The 23,503-nt window shown below is 26.7% G+C and overlaps 1 protein-coding gene across 8 annotated transcripts in view; it reads right to left on the bottom strand.

Moving 5' to 3' along the window:
- Positions 1-362: 362 nt before the first annotated feature.
- The window catches only part of LOC136969120 (probable splicing factor, arginine/serine-rich 6), a 47,578-nt gene continuing 24,437 nt past the window's right edge, over positions 363-23,503 (bottom strand). For 4 of the 8 annotated variants that reach the window (XM_067263305.1, XM_067263246.1, XM_067263747.1 and 1 more), the window contains 6 exons: positions 22,637-22,720; positions 14,530-14,660; positions 9,478-9,633; positions 8,859-9,030; positions 6,470-6,523; positions 363-1,282 (listed from right to left, as the gene is read on the bottom strand). In XM_067263305.1, the coding sequence (XP_067119406.1) occupies positions 1,058-1,282; positions 6,470-6,523; positions 8,859-9,030; positions 9,478-9,633; positions 14,530-14,660; positions 22,637-22,720 (822 nt within the window). In that variant the 3' untranslated portion in view covers positions 363-1,057. The remainder of the gene's footprint in view (positions 1,283-6,469; positions 6,524-8,858; positions 9,031-9,477; positions 9,634-14,529; positions 14,661-22,636; positions 22,721-23,503) is intronic. The other 4 variants (XM_067263587.1, XM_067263518.1, XM_067263662.1 and 1 more) reach the window with 2 other exon arrangements.

Genomic DNA, 23,503 nt, shown 5'->3' with positions numbered 1-23,503 from the left:
TTTCTAATTAACTTTTTAAGAAATTTTCTGTTTGAGTAGTTTCACTTACGTCAGAATAAGATTCGATCGGATCGGTTATTACGAAAGAACTTGACGACGTTGGCTTCGTCTGGCACCCCGTAAATGATGCCAGAGGAAGCCACGATAATCCGCCTAAAACGAGTTTCTACACTATACTAAAAGGTTTTTGTGGCCAGCTCGGTCTAGACACACGTTTTTGGTTAAAATATAAATCCACTCGCGGACGCATTCGAATTTTTCCTATTTGTGGTGGTAATGGGTTCATCCACAAATTTTCTCCATAATTAATATCGAATAATACGAGGTGAGATGATGACCGAACCGGGATAAATGAAACAGAATTTTAATATATCGAATGATTTTATTAAATGAAATGAATTACAAGGATAATTTCACATATGTAACAGGAAATAAAGTCGAAAACACTGGCAATTTTGGTGTATTTGTGCACTGTGAAACTCACTACGGAAAGAATAATAGTAAATACGTCTTATTTTATATTCTAGTTGGTTAAATTTTCCAACGATGCACGACGAAATTAATATTAGATTTTTAATAAAAAAAATTTTAATCGCACGATAATGGAAAATTAAGTTTATTATGAGAATGGAAGAATTATGATTAATGGAAATTTTTTAAAATGCGAAATGGGATAAATGAAATTTCCTCCTTAATGTTCCAATGCGTTGTATATTTTCCAAGTGAAATAATGAATAATTTCTCCAATTTCGTTTTTTTTCTATATAATTTATATAAAAAAAAACGTAACGGCCGATCTACTTCGGTCGTTTTACCAACTGAAATAACATTTACTCCTACCTCACCTAATGCACAGCACAACGTAACGTTTGGCTATTGTTCCGATGCAGAAATTTAACGCCGTTTCGTTTATACTCCTGCACACCGAAGAAAGTTTAGGATGTATGTGTATAAGTTTATATGTATATATAGTTTCACTGTGCACTCGACAGATATGTTTAATGTGTAAACTTTATCCATAAACATTAACACGAAGCACCGACAGCGTGTCTGTCTCTTAACGCGAACGACTTCTACTTCTGCTGTGGCTTTTACCTCGAACGCTTCTCCCGTCTTCTTCGCCGCTCACCCCGTCCTCCCCCTCTTTGCTGGCGCTGCGACTGCGGCTGCGACTGCGACGGGGCGACACGCTGCGACTGCAACTTCTACTCCGACTTCTACTGCGACTCCCTTCTGGCTCGTCTCTCTCTTCGTTCCCGTTCTCTTTGTCCGTGTTTCTCACCTGAAATTAAACAACGTTCGCAGTTCAACAGTACTCTTTACACACGCAAAATCGATCGTGTAATTATTTCACCCGTTCCATGCAACTATAACGACGACACAATTCAAATAAAATCGCTTTTCTATTTATACAATTCTTTCCTATCATTTACTTGCCACGATAATCCCTTGTCTTACATACTAAATACAAAATACAGTACGTTACTTTTAACTTAGAGTTAGGTAAATTAAAGCAGATTTTGCTAAAATGAAAAACGTTCCATGTGTCAACTTATATAAAGATGGATTACATTTACGGTGCCTTTTGAAGTACGGTTCCATAAAATTCAATTAAAACTGTAAAATGAATACTTTCTGGTAAAATCATTGTTGACTTTATTATTTTATGAAGTAAACAACATATATTTTCATAAAAATTAAAAATATCCGGCATTTTTAATATTCGAATGGTTTTCCTCTTGATATTTAATTCCCAGAGGAAAAACAAGTTTATTAATAACGACTGCCTTCTAATTTAATTCTTTAAATTTCTGTAGCATAAATAAAATTACTTAGAACCGGCAAACACGACATTTACATTAAAAATACCGTATAACTCGGCACATAAGACGAGGTATAAATTTTCGTGGAAGTTTTATAGTTTTAGCATATATCTGTCCTATAAGACGACCCCCAAACTATCAACGGCCTATGAATTTAGTTTAGATCAGCGATCATCATCTGAATAATAATACTGTATAGCCTACACGGAATTATATCCTATTTGTAATTTTTCGAATAAACAAATTTTATTTTCTTCCTTGCTATTGTTGTAAACGTTAGTACTGATTCGGGTAAGGACCTTGACTATTCACAAAACCGTCGTATGGACTATTCTATTTTGTGGACATACCCAACTCTCTACTAGTAAATAATTACGGTTTGTCCGTTTTTTATAATAGTTTTAATTTATAATTTGTATCTGTCGTGTAAGACGACCCCGGATTTTGGGAGTCTTTTTTTATGATTCAACTATCGTCTTATCTGCCGAGATATACGGTAGTTTTGTTTTAACGGTAACTGAAAACACACATTTAAGCGCGATTAAATATATTTTTTTCGGGAAATATCTTTAATTATAGCAATACGGTAATAAGTTTTGAATTTTATACTTCTAAATCTACAAATTATCAAATATTTTATAATTAGCAATTTATATCCTGTTTATTTAAAAATGTCAATAGTAAATAACAAAGTCAGAATTAAGTTAATTAAATTACTTAATTTCTACTGATCTCGTTAACTTCAATTCCCAAAAAATATATCGTCTGAAACAACTTCCGAACCATCGCACTGCCTCGAGTTCTTCCGTACCAAAAAATTCATTGTAATCATAATCCTCGTTTTATAACTAAGCTAAACGTTTATCATCTGCGTTGAAATCAAAAGTTAATATGTACAGTACTTGTAATATATTAAAGAATGTGTGTGTGTTAGTGTAAATATTTGAAAAAAATTATATACACAGTACATATACATAAACACTATCAAAATGAATAATTAAATAATTGCTGGAAGCTAGCAAACATCAAAACAAATTCCAATTAGTTATAGATATTTCCAATTAATCCATTTCTGTTTCTAATTTTACCTTCTAATCTCAAGTGTCAAATATAATTACTTCAATAATACATGAAATTAAATATTTAGTATTCCAATGTCCAATTTAACATTTTCGTTAATTTGTGATTATAAAGTTTGTTGTGGAGTTTATGAATAAGTAACAATTAGAATATAAACTTGTTTCCATTTGAATTCTACAAATTTAAATGGAAACAACTACCTTGAACAATACAAACACTTATTTTCCACAAACTTTTACAGTCCTTTTGTAATATTTTTGCAGTTGCAATTATCCTATTTAATTATATTAATTTTCCTCTAGTTGCTTCCAAACTACAATAGAATCAAATAAATAAAAGTACCATCTAATTAGCAAACTTAGCTTCACTGTTGTTGATTTAAAATGTATCAAAATGTTATACAAATAAATTTAGTATCATCCATTCTAGGTTAACACTGACAAAAGATCTAAAAAAGATCATCAAAACTAAGGAATTTGAATTAATATGAGGAAAGAATTCAATGAAATACTTTCCTGGGAATCTAACACTGTAAAACAAAAAATTTTAGAAAATTTCTTTAAAATAAATACCTGAAACATAAAACCTCCTTAAAAAATTATTTAAATTTAATTTTTCATCAATTTACCTAAGATGTAACATCAATATGTCCTGTTAGATATATAAAAATTCTGATAAAATAGAAATTAGAGAATATTCAATAATGTTTAAAACATGTTTTGACATCAATAAGCAATCATAATGTTATATTTCTGTCTTTTCTATTTCCCATATAATAAGAAATTGTTTATAAAATACAAATATTTTCAATTTCAAAAAAAAAAAAAAAAAAAACCCTGAAACAGCTTATTTTGTATCATATTCATTCTATGTGTATTTTGGATTATTATTCCGAAAGACATTGTATATGAAAAATTTCACAGAAATAATCAAATAAAAACTTGTTTTTTGAAGTAAAAATGTTTTATGCAGATTTACTTATAAAGTGTGTCAGTGGGTGGTAGAATTTGGGCCATATGGACCTCACTCTCTGGAGAGTGAGGTCTATATGGCCTGCAAGTCATGTGGACAACTGTTAAGAAAAGAGAGACAGATGTACTGTACAATAGCAGAAATGAGTGGTGAAAGAATTTTTGTGGTCCTATTTCATTACCTATGAGCATCATTTACTGGAAGAAACTGTAACTATGCTTATAATGTTTTAAATTCAAAATAATTATTCTAGGTCATTTTCAGCATTTCTTAAAATTGCATGTCAAAGTTCTTTTGAATATGAATTTTTGAAGTGTTCCCAATTTTTGGTTCACTCTCTATATATATATATCTTTATTTTGTACTTTTACAATGTACATTTTTAGTTTAATAACATGTCATGTTCACATGACTTAAAATGATAAAATGAATATAAAAATTATTGCATTTTCATTAAGAGAGAAAACCACTGATTTTATTCAAGCATTAAAATTTTGAAGGAAATAGTGCCAAACTTAATGAAACAAATTTTAGATAATCTGAAATAGCTTTAATATTATATATCAAGTATTTAAATGATCAAAATTCGAAATAACTAATTTCAATACATCAAAATTCAAAATAACTAATAGTAATTCTTTTATAAATTATTGTAAATGTACAATATAAATTAATTTAAGTACGGAGGTAATTTGGTCTACAATTTTTAGAAAACTTTTTATTTAGATACATGCATACAAAAGATGCAGATTATATTAACAAAAGCAACCATAACTTAGATTTCATGTTTAAAAAATATTTGTCATGGACATTTAACTGGAAACTCAATTCTGTTCAATGCATTCAAATAGAAAAAATGTTTTACATCATGAGCTGCATTAATGAATATTGGAAAAAATATTAAATTTTATATCAGTTCATAAATTCTACATAAATGCAATTATATTTTTTAAACAAGAAATTTTGAGGCCTTAACTAAGTTAAATGCATGTATTAATAACTCCGCTAGTACACATCTCCATAAACAAATACTTAGTATAAAATCTTTATGTCAAACATGTCCAATTTTATTTAGTTATACAAGCATTATTAATAAATCTATTGTAAATGTGAGTTTCATTTAGAAACTCACAATTTACAGTTATATCTATATTCACTTAAAATATTCCAATTATGCATTAAGAACTAAAAAACATTGTCTAAATGCAGATAGGTAGATTAGATAGGTAGTAGCTAGTGTTTAAGTACTGTATTTTAAAACTAAACTTACATAAATTTTACCTATTTTGATTAATCCTATAAAAAAAAGATTAAAAAATAATTGATCAATTTGCAAAATTACTTATTTAATATGCCATAAAAATTTATAAATACAACTATTAATTATTACAAATATATAGCAAATATTGTAATGCTTGTAACTTATGTTATTCTTTCTTTTAAATTTATAATACAATAATTAAGTATATATAACAATTCATCATTAAGTCAACAATTTTTCTTCATTATCATCTAGTACAGGGCTTCTTAAACTTTTTTTATTCACGACCCCATTTATGATTGTGATTTTTTTAGCCCCCCCAAATATAAAATAAAGATATATAAATATTTTACAATATACATATGAAATAGAATGAAAATATACATATATATTGAAGATATATACAAATTTGCAAAAACAATAATGGTGTACTACCACAGTTCACTCTTGTGTTACAATGGAACAGAGACAACTGAATACACTGAAAAGCAACAACACTACACTAGTTCACATTACAATCAGTGTTGCTAAATCATTGTCTCGCTGCACCAGAAGTGACATAAAGTGCAACTCACAAAACCTATGACACAAAGCATGCCATTTTCAAACTCTCACAAATTATTTTCAATATTTTGCATTAAAATCTCGTGACCCCAAATGGGGTCGCGACCCATAGTTTAAGAAGCCCTGATCTAGTACATAAAATTCAATAATTAAATTATTATTTTAATTAACACTTTAGTTTTAAAAACTTATAAATGTCAATCTTTTCAAATAATTATAGTAGTTAAGATGAAGTAAACATTAAATATTTATAAATCTGACAATTTTGCTACAATACTTCCAAGAAGAAAATTGTTGTTACAAAAAAAACTATCTGAGGATTGTTGACTTAATGAAATTATTGTATTAAGGTAACTATTATCTAGCTTTCAACATAACATAAAAGCTATTAATAAAACAATAAATCTATTGAAACAAACTAAAAATGCCAAATGTAATTTCTAAGCAAATACAGCAGCTGAATTTTAAATCATATAATACTAATTTTTTTGAAGACTAACACTGAATTTATACCAACTAAAAAAAAAGCAATGTGTTCTCTTAAGAAAAGTAATAATATATGGAGGAAAAAAAAACAACAAAATTTAAAAGCTCTAAGAATAACTTAATACAAATGTTGTTAATTAATACTTAGCAAGGAAAATATAAAAACATAAATGAATAATAAATGTGCTTATGGAAATAAATCAAATCTTCTAAAATGATGTTTCATAAATATTACTGTCTGCGAATAATTTTAGATGACACAAATCATTTTAAAATAACTTACTGGATCAGTTACAGGGTCACTGTTGGCATTCTGAGGTGGCATATCCGTTTCAGTCTAAAAACAAATGTTAATGCTAAGTTGAAATATTATAAATTTAAACTTCTAAGACCATGTGTTGTTAAGTTGTTCAAAGCAAAAAAGCTTTAAAAAGATTTAATATGCCTATCTATAATAAAATTATTTTGATCATCAATTATCTAATTTATATAATGAAATTCTGATTTTGTTTCTCTAGGCAATAAAAATTTACTGCACAAAATCAATGACAACTCTTTATCAAATGTATTTAAAGATGTCAATTAATAATTTAAAATATACAATTTATGATATTCATATGCATATATTTATTTAAAATTTTTTTCATGATTTTAGTTTTAAAACTGATTTATTTAAGATAGATTGTCAAGTATTAAACTAATATGAATGACAATTATTAACATTTTGTTTTAACTATAAATTTTAACTTAATACATTAAATAGAATAGATTCAAAACTACAGAAAGAAAATCTCAGAATATTGAATTTATATTTTTAGAGAAACATGCTTATGAAAGTTCTTATTCATTCAATAAATATAGTATTTTTTTTTTAATCTTCTAAAATTAAGAGTAATATTAGTGCAAGCAATGATAAGTTGAATTATAGCATCAAATTTAAAAAAATGTATGCAAGATACAAAACAGTAAGTTAGCATCACAAATCATATAGTAGTAAATTTTGTTTAATTCTTTTCACCCTGTGGGCACTAAGAGAAAAATCATATCCATCATGGATATGGTCAAGCCCTTAGTGGGGCAGTCAGAATCTGAAATATCCAGGACCACTCAAAAATATTCTGGTTTTCTTTGCCTACCTGCATAATGCACCACTTACCACTCTTGGTTGCAAGAGTGACAGCTGATGCCTTAATCATCCCCAGCCACCCATCCAACTGCTAATATTCAATAATTAGCACAGAAAACTTTATATCAAAATTTAAAGATAACTAAAAAAACCTATTAAATTTTTGACAAATATAAAGCTAGTTTAATTTACTGTACCTCTATTATATATTTAATAAAAAATGAAGAATTAAAATCTCACAATTATCAGAAATATCATAAAAGATATTTATGTGAAGTGAATGACTTCAAGCATCTATAAAGCATTTACTACTACTTGCCGTTTATAAATATAATGCATATTGATATGTCATAACTAAATTGCCAGTGTGTACATTAGCTTGTTTTGATTTAAATCCTGTTTCATTCTCAAACTCAATGAGCAACTTTAACATTCTATGCAACAGCTTTTTTCTTATTTTGTGAAATTTTATCTTTAGAATTATTAGACTATTAGATCTATATCTATACAGGATGAGGCAAAAGTTCCTTGCACCCTTTTTGTTCCACAAGTACTGAAGGTATATAAATTTTGTCAATGTAATTACACAGGAAGTTGTGCATTAGAAATTGAATGGTATTTTCTTCACCTTTAAAATCATCTTCAAAGTCACTTATGTTGTAACTTTTTAATGAGTAGAGGTAATGAAAGTTTGATCAACAAAGAGCATCATTTAATTAGTCTAAAACCACTTTCTGCACTCAAATAAATACATTTAGACTGCATAATTTGGAACATTAAATTTATGAGGAGTAAGAGGGTTTATAGCATAACAGTGTAAATGATTTTTAAGGTTGACAAAAGACCAATCCAATTGACTATGCACAGCCTCCCATTTTAATACATAAACAAAATTAATATATCTTCAGTACTTTCGGAACAAAAAGAGTGCAAGGAACTTTTCATTCCTGCTGTATATATGAAAACATGAATTAAAAGTGTGTGTACACACTTTTCATTCATGTCCTCTTAAAACAATTGGAATATATAGAATAATATCTACAAATTTTATTTGTGTTACAAAATGGCTGATTAATAGCCATATTATATCACAAATAAAACAGTATATTATTTGTTTAGTACTGTATGTCATGCTTGGTTTTGTAATTATATACAGTTAATACAATAACAATAATAGTTGAATTTTATTTAAAATAATTACTAATAAACTTCATTTTCAAAATTGCAAAAAAACAAAAAAAGTGTGCCTAATAATTTTTGTTTTGTATAATTACATCATTTGCTTTCTGTGTATTTTCAATCTTTATACTATTCTCTATATATTTTTCTAATAAATTATTTTAAATGATACAGTCCATTTCAATGTCAATAATTGTATATTATAATAAAAAATTTAAAGAAATATTTTCCTTAGTACTTAAGTGTAAAAACCAAAATCTTGAATTTTTTACACAAACCAAAAAAAGTTAATAATATAAATAATTGAACAAGAATTAGTGCAAGTTTTTGATAATATTGATTTTATTAAAAGTAATGATATAATTACCCTTTCTTCAGGACTTTGACTTTCTTGACGAGATGGCGATTCGTCTTTATGATCAGCAGATCGGCTACGACTTCTGCTGGGACTTTTACTTCTACTATCTTCTCGGCTTCTTTCACGACTTTTGCTACGATTTTTAATGCTCTTTTTCTTTTCTTTCTCTCTGCTCATTGAACTAAAATATTCAGTAATTTACATTATTACAGGAACTTCTTATATAATAAAATGTTTTAAAAAAATTATCATCTTAAGTATAAAAGCATCATGTGTGTATATGTAAATTCAGGTGTTTCTTACAGATGTTCCAAGATGTTGTTAGACTTTATATATATATATATGAAATCTAATGTATGTATATGCACACAAAAACAGAAATATACAAAGTTTCATTTAAATGCAAAAAGTTGATTTTCTTTTTGGTAGTGTTGATATTTGATATCAATATAATAAAGCTTAGCAATATCTAAGAGTAATATTTAAAACACAAAGAACTAATGATACATAAAGATGTAAATGTGGCTTTTGCTTGTAGATAAAATCAATTTCAATACGTGAATCAAAATTTTTTAACTTTAGATTTATTTAGAATTTTATTATCAAGAATTCATGAAGAGAAACTAACCGAGATCGAGAACGAGACATAGATTTGGATCTGGATCTACTCTTAGTTGGACTTCTTCGTCTATGTCTACGCTCTCGGCTACTTCTGCGATGTTCACGACTACGGCTTCTGCGACTACGATCTCTGCTTCTAGAGCGACTGCGGCTGTAACTACGCCTGTAATAAAAAGTATATTTCATACTTACAAAATAAAATTGTCATAATCTTATATTTAAAAAGCATCTTTTAATAAGGTGCTCCACAAAAGTATAGAACTGCTCAAAAAATTAGTCTTTTAAAATCAGAACATGCTCTAATAGATAGAAATAGATTTTTTTGTGTGTAATTCAGCACCTAACTTATAAGAACATAATTTTAGAAAACTAATTCGTGGCTGACTGCAAAATAGCAAGGAAGTCAATTTACATACTGCCAACATAAGTATAGAATTGCCATCTTTCTCACAAGTTTGAAGTGTGAAAGTATTTTTTTTCATCATGCCTCATGGTACCCATTTAACAGACTTTAAGAAAGGACAAATTGGTGCTTTGAGAAGCCTGGTTTAAGTCATCAGGCAAAAGCAAACAGCATCAAGCATTCGAAAAAAGCACTGTTATTTGTTAAATCCTGCAAATTATGGACCAAAGTGTAGAAGTGGATGTCCTTCAAAGCTTACCCTGCAAGACTACACATGAATTATTAATGTAGCTTCTAATTTCACAGCAACCACATGTAAAATTTGAGACGATTTGGGTATGCAAGTATATCACAAAACCATTTGAAGGGTTTACACAGCAACAACATTGTCAGGTCTCAAATGAGAAGTGCCCCCTGCTCTTAAGCCTGAGCACAAAGCTGCCGACTCAATTTTGCTAGGAGAAATATGGCCACTCAATGGAATAAGGTAAGTTTTTTGTTTTGTTTAGACCTATTGTGCTAACACAAGAAATAACAATTTTTTGTCTTATAGATAATCTTTTTGGACAAAAAAAAATTTAATTTGGATGGGCCAGATAGTTTAGTGTTCTATTGGCATGATTTACAAAAAAGACAAGTACTTTTTGCAAAGGAAATTTGGTAGTGGGAGTGTTATGGTTTGGGGTGCTTTTTCTGCATTGAGAAAATTGTATTTGGCATTTGTTACCTGTCACATGAACCATGCCGACTATCAACAAGTTCTGGAAAACAAATTGCTGCCATACAAACATAGATTCAGAAGAATTCCTCTTATTTTTCAACAGGACAACACATTTATCCATGTATCATGAGATACAAACAGTGGTTTGAAAATAAATCAATTGGCCAGTTTGTTCTCCTGATTGCAATCCTGTAGAAAACGTTTGGGAATCTTGGCTGACCGAATTTATGACCAAAATCATCAGTATGCCAAGGTTGAACACTTAAAACAAGCAATTGTCACTGCTTAGAACTCCCTTGAGACATCAATCATAAGAAGCCTTATTGATAGCATGCCAAATTGCATTTTCAATGTTATCAGTGAAGGTGTGCGAATAAATTACTAAATTAAACTATTTTGAGGTATATAATTCTTTTTGCATTCATTTACTAGTCGATTCTATACTTTTGTGGTGCTTAAAATCAGTTTTTTTTTTTACAATTTCTGCTGTTTGCTGCAATATAGGAAACTATGAGTTTTGACAAATTATGTTTTCATAAATCCTGAACAATATAAGAAAGGTAGCTACATCTTATGTGTAATTCCTAACCTTCATATAGTAAATTCACAGTGGTTCTATACTTTTCTGGAGCACCTTAGTATTCAAAATAATATACAATCTCAACTAAAATGAATTCTATTAATTACATGAATTAAATATATTGCTTTATTAACTTAAAAAGTTTGCACTTAATTTATAAATTACCATTTTTTACAAAAATATTCAATATATATTTTGATACAAACTTGAAAAAAATCTAAATTTAAATACATAACAATATGTCCAATTTAAACATAGTTCTTTAAGGGCCAGTTGCACAAGTTTCATCTCAAGGTTAAATACACTTTAATTTACAGAATTACCCTTAATTTGTTGCACGAGTGTAAATCTTTGAGATAAACTGCTGAAGTTAACTGGGTGGTTCTAGGTAGTTAAAATTAATTCTGTAGATTAGCAAAGAAACAAGATGGCCAACTATCTCCAATTTCAATGTAGATAATCTTTACTTAGAATATTTAAAGAAAGATTATTTTAATATTGGCAAATTATTCTAAGGAAGATCAGATCTTATTAACATAACATTGTAATGCATTATAAATTTTGAGAATTGATTTCACTTTAAAAAGCTACAGTTTTATGTTAATTGTCACAGTTAAGTAAATCTTTTATAATGTTAAAATATTAATTATTTTAATATAAAGTACTTATCTTCTCTTGTGTTGAAACATGCCTTTAAGTTACGTTTTGAGATATCATAAACTGGATGTGGAAAAGTCCAGTGTCTAGTATCTACACTTCATGGTGTCTCAAAACACAAAGTACTTATATTAAAATGTTGTACATAAAATCCACAAAATCTCCTAATATACAGTATATTTTCATGTATACATCATACAATTTCACTTATTTTTCACTCCATTGTCTTTTTTATCATTGCTCTTGATAACAAGACTTCACAATAAAAATTTTCTGGTTAATTGGCTGATAACTATCTGATGAGTCAGAAAAACTTGTGCAACGAGCATAGCTTATTCTTTAGATCAGTGACAAGATCAAATTTTTAAAATCACAGATAGTTATTTTGTAGTTTATATGGGAATTTATGAAATTGACCATAAAAGTTTTCACAGATCTGAATACATCTATTGAAATAAATCTATTCAATTTCTATTTAACACAGATGACAGTGACAGATCATAACTTTGTTGAAGGGAATAGATATAATATTACGTTGATGTGACAGCAAGCCTTAGCATTTAATTATTGCTATAAAAGTAACAAAAGAAGCAGTTCTTTATATTTTCTGTATAAAAAATATATTTACAAAGCAAAAATAAACTTTCTAAACATCTCACAAATTTCACTTCAAATAAGAAAACTGATATTTTCAGTAATTAAAAAAATTAATGAAAAAATAATTTTAATCAATAAACAGTCCTTATGTACTCCAAATTTAATTGACCACTAGCAATACACAATAAATCTACTGAGTTCTAGCCTGTTCTAGTAACAAGTTTTTGGTTAATGTGAACCTAGGTATACAAAATGGCGGCGCTTCTGGTAATCTCGATAGCAAGTGTTTTTAGAAAATAAATGTAGATGGTGCTGATAGTAATGATGCCTTCGTATGCAAATATCAATCAAAAAATTTCATTTTGGAAACATTACGAATAATGTGAATTTCGAATTTTGGTTATGATGTAGACGGATTATGCACGTTGTTAATTTTTTTAAGGTGTCTATGTTTTTTTAAAATTTGTACAATTTACACAAAATCTTTAAAGTTATCGAGGAGGAAAATTTGTCAATGGTAAATATCATGTTAAACGTGTCCTTAATGTGTTTAATGTGTGTTAAACGTGATAAAAGTGTATTAAAGTGTGTTAATAGTGTGTAAATGAGGTAAAAATTGTGTAAATGTTTTAAATGTGTTTTAAATGTGCATTTAAAGTGTGTAAATGTGTGTTAAACGAGTTAAATTTGTCATAACCAAAGATATGTAACAGTGATTTCCGAACCCAAAAGACAACGTAAATGACACATGGAAGGCAAGGTGGCCATGGATCACAGGTGCCACCCTCTATGGAGACGCTGCCTATTGTAGATGAAAAGGCGAGAGATGTGAATTTTAAGGCTGCAGTTCTTAAAAGGAGTAAAATTTATATACAATACAGGCAAATTTTGTTTGAACCACTGATGTATACAATCTCACAATTCACTTCGTCCATACATCGATTGAATTTATAGATAATATTATGACTTTTTTATTTTTCGTTTCTGGTCCAAGAGTAGGAAAAGTAACAAAAGCAGGGAAAAAGGTAAGTAGCAAATTTACGTTTTAAAAATGTTTTAGCTTTAAAAAAAGTTTAAATATAGGTGCGTTTAGGTTATTGTCGACAGTCGCCATCTTGTTTGCACATTTGCGTGTGCAAACAAGATGGCAACTGCAAGCACCGCCATTTTGTATACCTAGGTTCACATTAACCAATTCTTTATTCAACAAACATTTTCAGCTTTCTGAGTATCATATTTACAACACTTCCTTTGAGAAGTGTTCTAAATTTTTGGCTTTCATACTAAGAAAGCCAAAAATGTTAGATAAATAAAACATTGTTGTTAGAACAGGCTAGAACTCTAGATTTATACTTTACTCCAGTTTAAGAAGCTTATTAATACACAATAAAAATTTTTTAATCATTAAAAAGGTTTTCAACATAATTTATACTATGTTGCAAAATCAATTAGATGATAAGGAATTAAATAATTTTTTTATTTTATAAATTTATAACACAATAGACTTTACTTGTTGTAAACACAGATAATGCTATCAGTTAATATTAACAAAATTAGCAAGTCCCAAAATATACAAGTTATATTACATTATAAAAACTGCTCATTGTAATCAGACTTTGGTTATTGTTTTTACTATCTTTGGGTAAATAGGACATTTTACACTTTCTTTTCATGCTAGCATGAAAGATGTGATTGATACATTCGATCATTATCAGTTATTACTATCGATCTTAACCGATGCCTTAATTAAAGTAATCATTCTAATCATTTGCTCACAGTACAGTAGTTTAAATTGCTGGCATTATGCTAGCTAAACTGGATAGCAGAAAACATCAATGGATTATAATTAATAGTCTTTGAGTTATATACTTTTAAATTGTTTCAACATGACTTTTTAATGTTAAAATCAGGAAACTAAAATTTCTCCTAACTGTAATCTTATTTCCTTAATGTTATCAGCATTTGGAAGTCCCAAAATGATTACAATATGTAGAGTCTACTGTACAACAACATAACTTTAAAAAAATTTATTATTAAAAGACTTATTAATATGTAATTTACAAAAATTAATGCCATTCAAAGTTGCATGCACAAAACATACCTGCGGTGAGATCTGGATCGGGATCGAGATCTAGATCGATATCTTCTAACATAATATCGATCGCGTTCTAATTCAGGACAATCTCTTGCCCAGTGTCCTTGACGATGACATCGATAACATTCTGCATGAAGCTAAAAAATTTTAAACATTTAAAATTATTCAAATTATCAATTTTTTTTTATTAGTTTAAAAAGTAAGTAAGAATTATTAACTCTGAAAATTATATATTTTTATTTATGCAATAATATCCAAACTTATGTATTCAAAAATTACAATTTAAAACTTTAATTGTACTCATAGAAAAAGTCAAATTCTATTTAAAAAATCAAATTATTGAAGTACTTTTTGTAATTCATTTATGTGGTTATGTTTTAAATATAAAATAGAACTTTTATTAATACAAAATATTTTAATTGATTAAAAATTGTAAATATTAAATTATTAAATATGAATTAAAACTTTTGTAAGTATTCTCAGTCATTATAACTGAGAATACATAAGTATGAAATAAAATAACCATGTAAATTTGAATCTACACAAAATTTTTGCATATAAATATATTATAATAAATACTGGCTTTATTGATTAATATATTTGAGATAAAGTATATCTTTAAGTCTTTTTTATTATATTAGTTTTTATACCCTGTAACAGAGTTGCATCTGTTTAAAGTTTTGATTTAAATATTCAAAATGTAATATGAACCATGATTTTATAAAGTTTGTAGAACTACTTTCACAAATTTTATTCATCTGAAGAAATGGTACAAGCTAGCTGAAACAGAAATGATAATTCTGTATGATGATATGGAAATAACATATAAGAATAGATACGTTATTACTTTTCTGATGTTCTTATAATTTTTATATATTTAAATTTACTTTTTATTTTTATAATGTAAATCTTGAATTGAATGTCAGCTTCCTGACATTTTTGACTCAAAAATACTTTCTTGAAAATGCCCAAAAATTATTTTAATAAACTGAAAAAGTATTATTATTACATAAACTTTTCAAAGCTTCAGAAGCATTTAATGTTAAATTAAGTCCTTTACTTAATTAAAAGTGTTTTTATTTGCTTTTAAGAACTTTTATATCAAAACTATAATAAAAGCTAAATTAAATACAATTAAATTCAAACCCAGTTTTATAATTAAAATCTAATTCAACCATTCTTTTATCAATTTTCATTTTATTTTTCTTCTAGATGTATTTTGTATCTCTTTGATGTTAATAGAGATGACAGATAAAAAATCAAATGCACTTAATATTAACTAAATTAATTAAGCTTTCGTAAAACGTTTATCAAAAAATAACTTTACAGACTTGTTTAATTAGATTAACAACATATTTTAATTAATTTACAATAAAAAAAAAATTGTAATTTTGTGAAAATTTAAATTTATTTTTAAAAACAAGATTTAAGGCTGCATTTAATAATTAGGGCCTCATTTAGGATGAACATTAATAATCAAAAGTTGAAGTGTTGAAGATTTGAAATCAAACATCCTTACTACACCTGATACGTTTAAAGCTATACATCAACCAAAGTCGAATATTATCGGACTAGAAAATACTAATAATTTAATAGACAATTTGGCATTAGAGGTAGGCGTTATGTGCCATCTCTTGATAAATTTGATAATATTTGGCTTTGGTTGCTGTATAGTTGAAGATTTGAATAAACATCTGCATCTCTGTACACTGTAAAGTATTTTTAAAAAACCACATATAAAATGCACTGATATCAAATATTTATGACTAGTATCTTTAAGACATTTTGCAATATTTCAATAAAAATCTATCATTTTAAAAATTAAACAGTATAATAAATAATATACCTTTCATTTTCCAGTATTCAATCTATATTTTAAGCCAGTGTTTTCAATCCTTTTAAAGGATCATTTTCAAGTTTAGCACAGTATGAATTGTACAAATGAAACATAGTTCTTCTTACAACCTCAGTTAACAAGTTTACCTGAGTATAAATTTGTGTAATTTATAAATTTGTATTTGTATAATTTATATTTGCTTTGAAAGAATTGAAACTACTAGTTTACAGTATAGAATAAATACTGAAAAATTAAAGGTGTAAATATTCCAGTTTCATTACATTAATATGAACTAAGAAATCTTTTTCCAGTCCTGTGAGCACTAGAAAGGATTATTTTAACACAAAAAACAGTTATACCAGTCTTTTATTTAAACAATGACAACAGTTAAAAAATGATTCTATTTTAATTAAATTAATAGATTTTTACAGAATTTTAGATTGCAATGTTTATTAAATATTACTGTTTTTCTTCATTTGCCAAACACACAACAAAGAATTATTAACACAAATCTGTAGTACATAACAAATATAATCTAGACTTCAAGAATAGTAAATAATAGCAAAGTACAGCAATAAGTCAAACGTATCAGTTCAAAAATCTTATGTGCAAGCATCTATAAAAAATTAATACTGATAATATTCTGGATCAGTAAAACCAAAATGTTTAGCAAAATTTGTCTACTGGTAAAAATGACAAGAATAAATTCAAAACCTTAAGTTTAGTTTTGAATCATTTTGCATAATTTTTTCCCAGTTAAGTCTTTATTCAACAATTGAACTATTGTGTATTTTCACAAATATTTTTGCATTCACTGGTATGATTTAAAGCTTCTCTATAAATCTTATTCAAAGAATCTCCCATTTACAATACATCAAGTTTAATTAAATACTTAAAATAATATAATTTTGTTCGTATTCACTGAGAAATATTTCCATGTTTTTTTTTTTTAATTTATGTTACGATTTATACGAATAGTTAATTCACGCACACAGTTCATAAATTGTTTTTCTAAATACTTCAAAATCCATAATGAATCAAAAGAAATTTTATGAAATATGACTATTTTTGAATATTTAATTTCTGTTTTCATTCATAAGCTTTTCAAGATGATTGTTTTGTACATAAATTTTTAATTATCACAAATAAATGTATTATAATGTTTGCTCAGAAATAACAACTTGATTACTTTTTAATGTATAATATTACAATTGTTCAATTTATGATCCTTAACATTTTCCATTGAGAGTGAAAAAGTTTAAAAAATATAATACTACTATAAATTTTGACATGTAAGTCAATCGTTTAAGCCTGAAAAATCTCCATTACAAAGTTGACTTATATATCAAGTATAAAATGCAAATCTTTGCTAATGAAATGATAAATAAGAAAACATTGTTGCTTAGTAATTTTAGCTGGTTGCTACATACTTTTCCAACTAAATTCCTTATTGACAAACTGATTTAACATAAAGCTTAATATAATAAAATAATAATGACCAGTATAAACAGATATTACACTAATTAGTGCACATGCTTCCATTAGTTTCCATTAGCTGATGACGTCACAGGCTATTGGAAATAATAATTGGAAAGAAACAGGAGCTAATCAGACAATGTTTACAAAATATTTCATTTGTGTAATTTTATGCTTACTGGGTACCATGCTTTGTAAACCATTAATGTATTATTGGTACTGTTAATTTAGGCTTTGTTTAATGTTTTTACTGGTAAATCAAATGTAACACAGAAATCTTGCCAAGATAAGATTTTTAACAGTTGTTTGGTGTCCTGTATAGATCTTGTTGCCCAAATCCCTTTTAACACGAACTATATAATATAGGTACTATATATTGAAAAGTACTATGATCAATATCTGGACGAAAGTAGTTGTGACCTCATTATAAACATAGGCTATCATAGAAACTATATTTCAGTTCTAGCCTATTGGTCAATCACATATCTGGGCAAAAATATAAAAGTATAGGCTTAAAATCTGAAATCTGAGCTAAAACTTTTCAACAAACTTATATATAATTTACAGTAACATTTTATTTAAAATAGCCATTACCTATATTGATTTTCTTAGGAATTCATAGATTTGTAATGAGAAAATAATTATTTAAAAACTTTTTATATATAAATATAAAACTATCAAAATTCATTCACCAGAAACATTTCTAATGAATTTGAAAAGTTTACAGCTTTACTCTTAAAAATAGTAAAACAAATTCATATTAACTCTCTTGCTTCCTTAATTTAATAACAATTATACAAATTACAACAAAATTATACAAATAGTAATCGAGATATATTTAAATATTTCATTAATTACAACAGCTATTTTCACATATTCAAAGTACCATATTTCTTTGATTAAACCCCAGGGTTTCATTTTAAAACATATACCTGGGTTTTATCATCTTTCAACAGGAGAAAAGTGGGTAAAAATACCTTAATTTTTTTTTGACATTTTCCAAACTATCAAAACCATGTATGTATGGGATACAGCTACATTTGAAATAAATACTGCTTTCATAGTTAACCCAATTCAGCATGTGGTCTGGTTCTTATGTTGTCATTCGTGTCTGCTTCAACATTGTTGTGGGAATTAATACCTTGTCTACCATCTTTTGGTTTAAACTCATCTTTTCTTGGAAAGAGCTGATGGGTTTGAACTAATTTCCTAATTAGCCTTTGGCCAATAAATTCTCAATTTAAAAACTTGATTGCAACTTTCCCATGCTCAAGATTCAACAATATTTATAATTTTATTTTTTTTAAATACGTCTATGAATCTTGGAATAGAATGACACAAACACCAAAGGAACCCATGAATAAACCAAAATTTTATCATACTAACATTTTTGTCTACAATGAACATTGTCAGGTATTATATATTTCTTAAATAGACCAAATAAAATAATATTCGAAACTTTGAGAACAGACATGTGCAATGATACAATAGTTCTCAATGTTATGAAAATGAATGAAGACATCAGTATGATAAAATTTTGGTTCTTTTCATTAGTTTCTTTGTGGTAAATACAACCAATTTGTGTTGTGATTAATACTTGGAATAGAGTGCACTGTTTGACTCCAAGCAATATCAAGATTAAGAATTTTAGTTAAAATCCTTAACAGTCATTCTAAACTGTATTACCCTATACAGTTCAATGTCATTTTAACTCGGGATTTATTTTTAACAGCACTTTTTTATTCCCCAGAATTTAATTGAGAAAATATGATATACATTCATATTCTCCTAGCTGCATTTTATTTAATATAAAGCAAATAGAATGTAAGGTTTATATAAATCTTTATCTTTTGGAAGCCTAAAACAAAACATTTTATACAAAAATAATTAATTCTTTTTAAAATGAATTCAGTAATATTAACTTTATTACATGTATATAAACAAAATATAATCATACAGATTTTAGTCATGTAGCTGTTAAGAGGGGAGAACAGCAATATAAGTTTTTTTCAACTTTTCATTTTTAAAATGTGATTTCAATATGATGTATATTTTTATAATTGTATACAGCCTTTTTTTTTCTTTATTATTCTTTATAAATGTATTTCTATCTTAAAAATATAACTGTTATGTGTATTTCCCATAAAATAATAAGTTTTAACATGCTATGATCTGAAAGGAAATTTAATATGATTAATATTTATAATTTTGTTTTTTCATGATCATATTTGTAAGTTATCATAATTATATCAATTATAATTATGTATGTTTATTATATCTTAAACTTTATTCAGGCTGATGATCTAATAAAAATACCAATAAACGTCATTCTTATAGCATGTATGTTATATAACAAACTACAGTTAACATCAACTTTTAACTCTAATATTAAAATAAATCTAAAGATAATGTTTTCAGAGACTACAAGTAACATGTCATTTATTAATGATTAAACTAACTGCTGTCATTTTTTTCCCTTACTAAACTCAAATATTTTGTTTAGTAAGTGGTCTTTATTACGGATGAAACAACAAAAACAGCATCCTGTTGTTGTTTTAACCTGTTTGAGTGTTTCTTTTCATTCTATAAAAAGAATAATTTATAAAATGTCTTCATAAATTTTTAGAATGTCTACACACTTATAATTTAGGAAAAATTTACAACAGCAAATCACTAATAAATGAAATCCACATGTGCACAAATAAAATTCTTACACAATGATTTTTTGTTCATAGAAAATAAATTTTAACAATAATTAAATGGACATATATTGATTATATATCTTAAACATTATTTATTTTTATATTATTTTAAATATTTGTGTGATAAACACTTTCTTAAATTTTTTATATTTATAGTATAAAATTGTATTATTACACTTCAACTGTTTCATATATTAATGTTGCATGTAAATAAACTATTTGTAATATTAAAAATTTCATTCATCTATATTTAAGCATAAAAATTTTTTGCACAAATACTGTAAAGTAAGATTTCCATTCTGCTGGTACACTATAATAAAATATAGCATTGTAATATTACAATGCTATATTTTATGGCAAAAATGTATTTTCTAATGTAATCCAGAATGTTTTGCACATTTAATTTAAAAATTTGATAATATATATATGTATATATAAAGCAGATACTAGCTCAGCCAATAATTAATCTAATACACAAAAAATAACACCTTTTACTTATAGCTGAGATAATTTTAATGAGAATACTAACGTTTTCGGCTTACTCAATAAGCCATCTTCAGGTTCTAACTTTCGAAAAAATGGTTTTTTCGAAAGTTAGAACCTGAAGATGGCTTATTGAGTAAGCCGAAAACGTTAGTATTCTCATTAAAATTATCTCAGCTATAAGTAAAAGATGTTATTTTTTGTGTATTATATGTATATATTTTAAATACAGTGGAACCCCATTTATCTGGCTCAAAAGAATCCTGTCTTGATCCAGATGACTGAAAATCCATTTTATCATCATAAATAACACAGTATATGCACATTATAATTTATATTTCTAATTTCTTCTCCAATGTAACAACCAGTTTTTTCTTTTAGACATCATTTTCATAGTGTTTACTTCATGAAAGACTGAAGGTGACTGAAACTCAGGGAAATAATAGTAGCTGTGGGTGTTCAGTAAATATCATCTTGCAAATGATAAACTTATAATAAACATTAAAATGATAAACTTATTAACAGGTTAACATTTTTATTCAACAGCTAAGTAGTATTTTTTTATAATTGATAGTTTTGAAAGGTTAGAAAAGATTCAATAAGATATTAAGTAAACTGGAAGAACACTTCCACAGAATGCATAACAATGATCATCATATTCTGATTCCTAAAAAGCAAATGTATTCTCACAAACTGAATGTTATGCCCAGGCAAGAAACTTATATGAGTTCTTTGGCTTTTACACATTTATAGATTTTCCAGAAAACCTATAAATGCAATTACATATTTTTTTCTATTGTATTTTGTTTTACAATCTGGACAAACTGGAAATCTGGATTAACAGGATCCTGAAAAAAGACATTCCACTGTATATACGGACTATTTTTTAAGGTTTTATATAAAAAGCAATCTTAAAGAATTTTTGTCTTATTATTACTGCAACTATACTAATGACAAGGTTAGAATAGTGTATGTGATTACAACTAAAACCAAATGTAATTCACTATCAACAGAATGGTTAAAATTGGTTTTAATCTATATAATATAAATTAATTTAAAATTAAAACTTTCATGTTATTAAACCATTAAATTATAAACAAACAGCAATGAAAATAGAATTGTATATTTTGTACAAGCAATCCAAACATTCCAAAGTACATTTTCTTTATATATATACAGACTTATATTTATTTTTGGAATGTTTGTGATTTATACATTAAACTGTTGTCAAGGTTCTGAAATATAAAATTTTCCTATTTTTGTATGTTGTAAATTATTAATAAATAAGATCTTCACATGTTTGTAAAGTAAAATGGAATTTTGTATATATTATACATATAATACATCACACAAAATTCTATTTACATTTCTGATTTAATGACATTTATAAATTAAGAATAAATACATAAATTGTGTAATTACATCACATTAATAATAAAATAAAAGGATAAACCCAATATTTTAGCCCAATAATGTGCCACAAGATCAAATTTTATAACAGAATAAGTTTGAAAATTTATTGTATGAGATACTAGCTGAAATACTAGCATATGTAGATGATCTAAAATTACTATTTAAAGTTATCAAATAAACAGTAAGCAATAGATTTTCTAACCTTGCTCCAAGATCTAGCAATGACGTGCAATGAATATTTCGAGACGGAATCATCTGACACACGAGAAGACTGCAATTTCGTATACTGTAGTGCAAAACACCACAATGTTAAAGTCATGTTAATTTTTGTAGTTTATGGTAAATTAATGAAAAATTATGACAACTTCAGATAAATTATAACAAATCAGAACAGAAGTTTTACAACCACAAATAAACATGAAAATATCAATTTTATATTTATATCCTTTCAGATTTCCAATCTTAAAATTGTTTAAAGACTGGAAACCAGAGAAATTCCCGATCACACGTCATTTTAGTAATTTAGATTGTGATGTAAATATATTAATTTAAATATATACAATTATATTTAATTAATCTGAAAAACAAAAGAAAGCTTTTAATAAAAAAAAATTTTTAATTTTTTTTTAAATTATATATCATTAATTCATTATAATTACAGTAAAGTATGATATATAATCAACTTATGATTATTTGTATATTAAAAATTCTTCATAAATTTAAAGCAAATCAATTTAAAAAATATTTCCCAAATGATAAATTACATTCTCTCTCAAATAAATTATTAGATTTCATTAAGTACATTATATTACCTATTAATTGACTAACATTTAGAAATTTATAAATCATTTATTTTTCTATATTGTATTACTCATTCTATTTAATAAATAGATCAACTGTTTCAAATATTCTATATAAAATGTTAGAATATGAACTCTATCAAAAACTTAATTTCAAGAAATGTGAGAGAAAAAATTAATAACTTTTCAGCAAGCTAAATGCCAAATGACCATCTGTAGATATTTTCATTGTTGGTTTTAGTGCCACATGCCTACCAGTGGACATGATT

The sequence above is a fragment of the Centruroides vittatus genome, unplaced genomic scaffold (assembly GCF_030686945.1).
Source record: "Centruroides vittatus isolate TY-2023 unplaced genomic scaffold, ASM3068694v2 contig_10, whole genome shotgun sequence".
NCBI classification, from domain to species: Eukaryota; Metazoa; Arthropoda; class Arachnida; order Scorpiones; family Buthidae; genus Centruroides; species Centruroides vittatus.
This window is presented reverse-complemented; position numbering and strand designations above follow the sequence as displayed.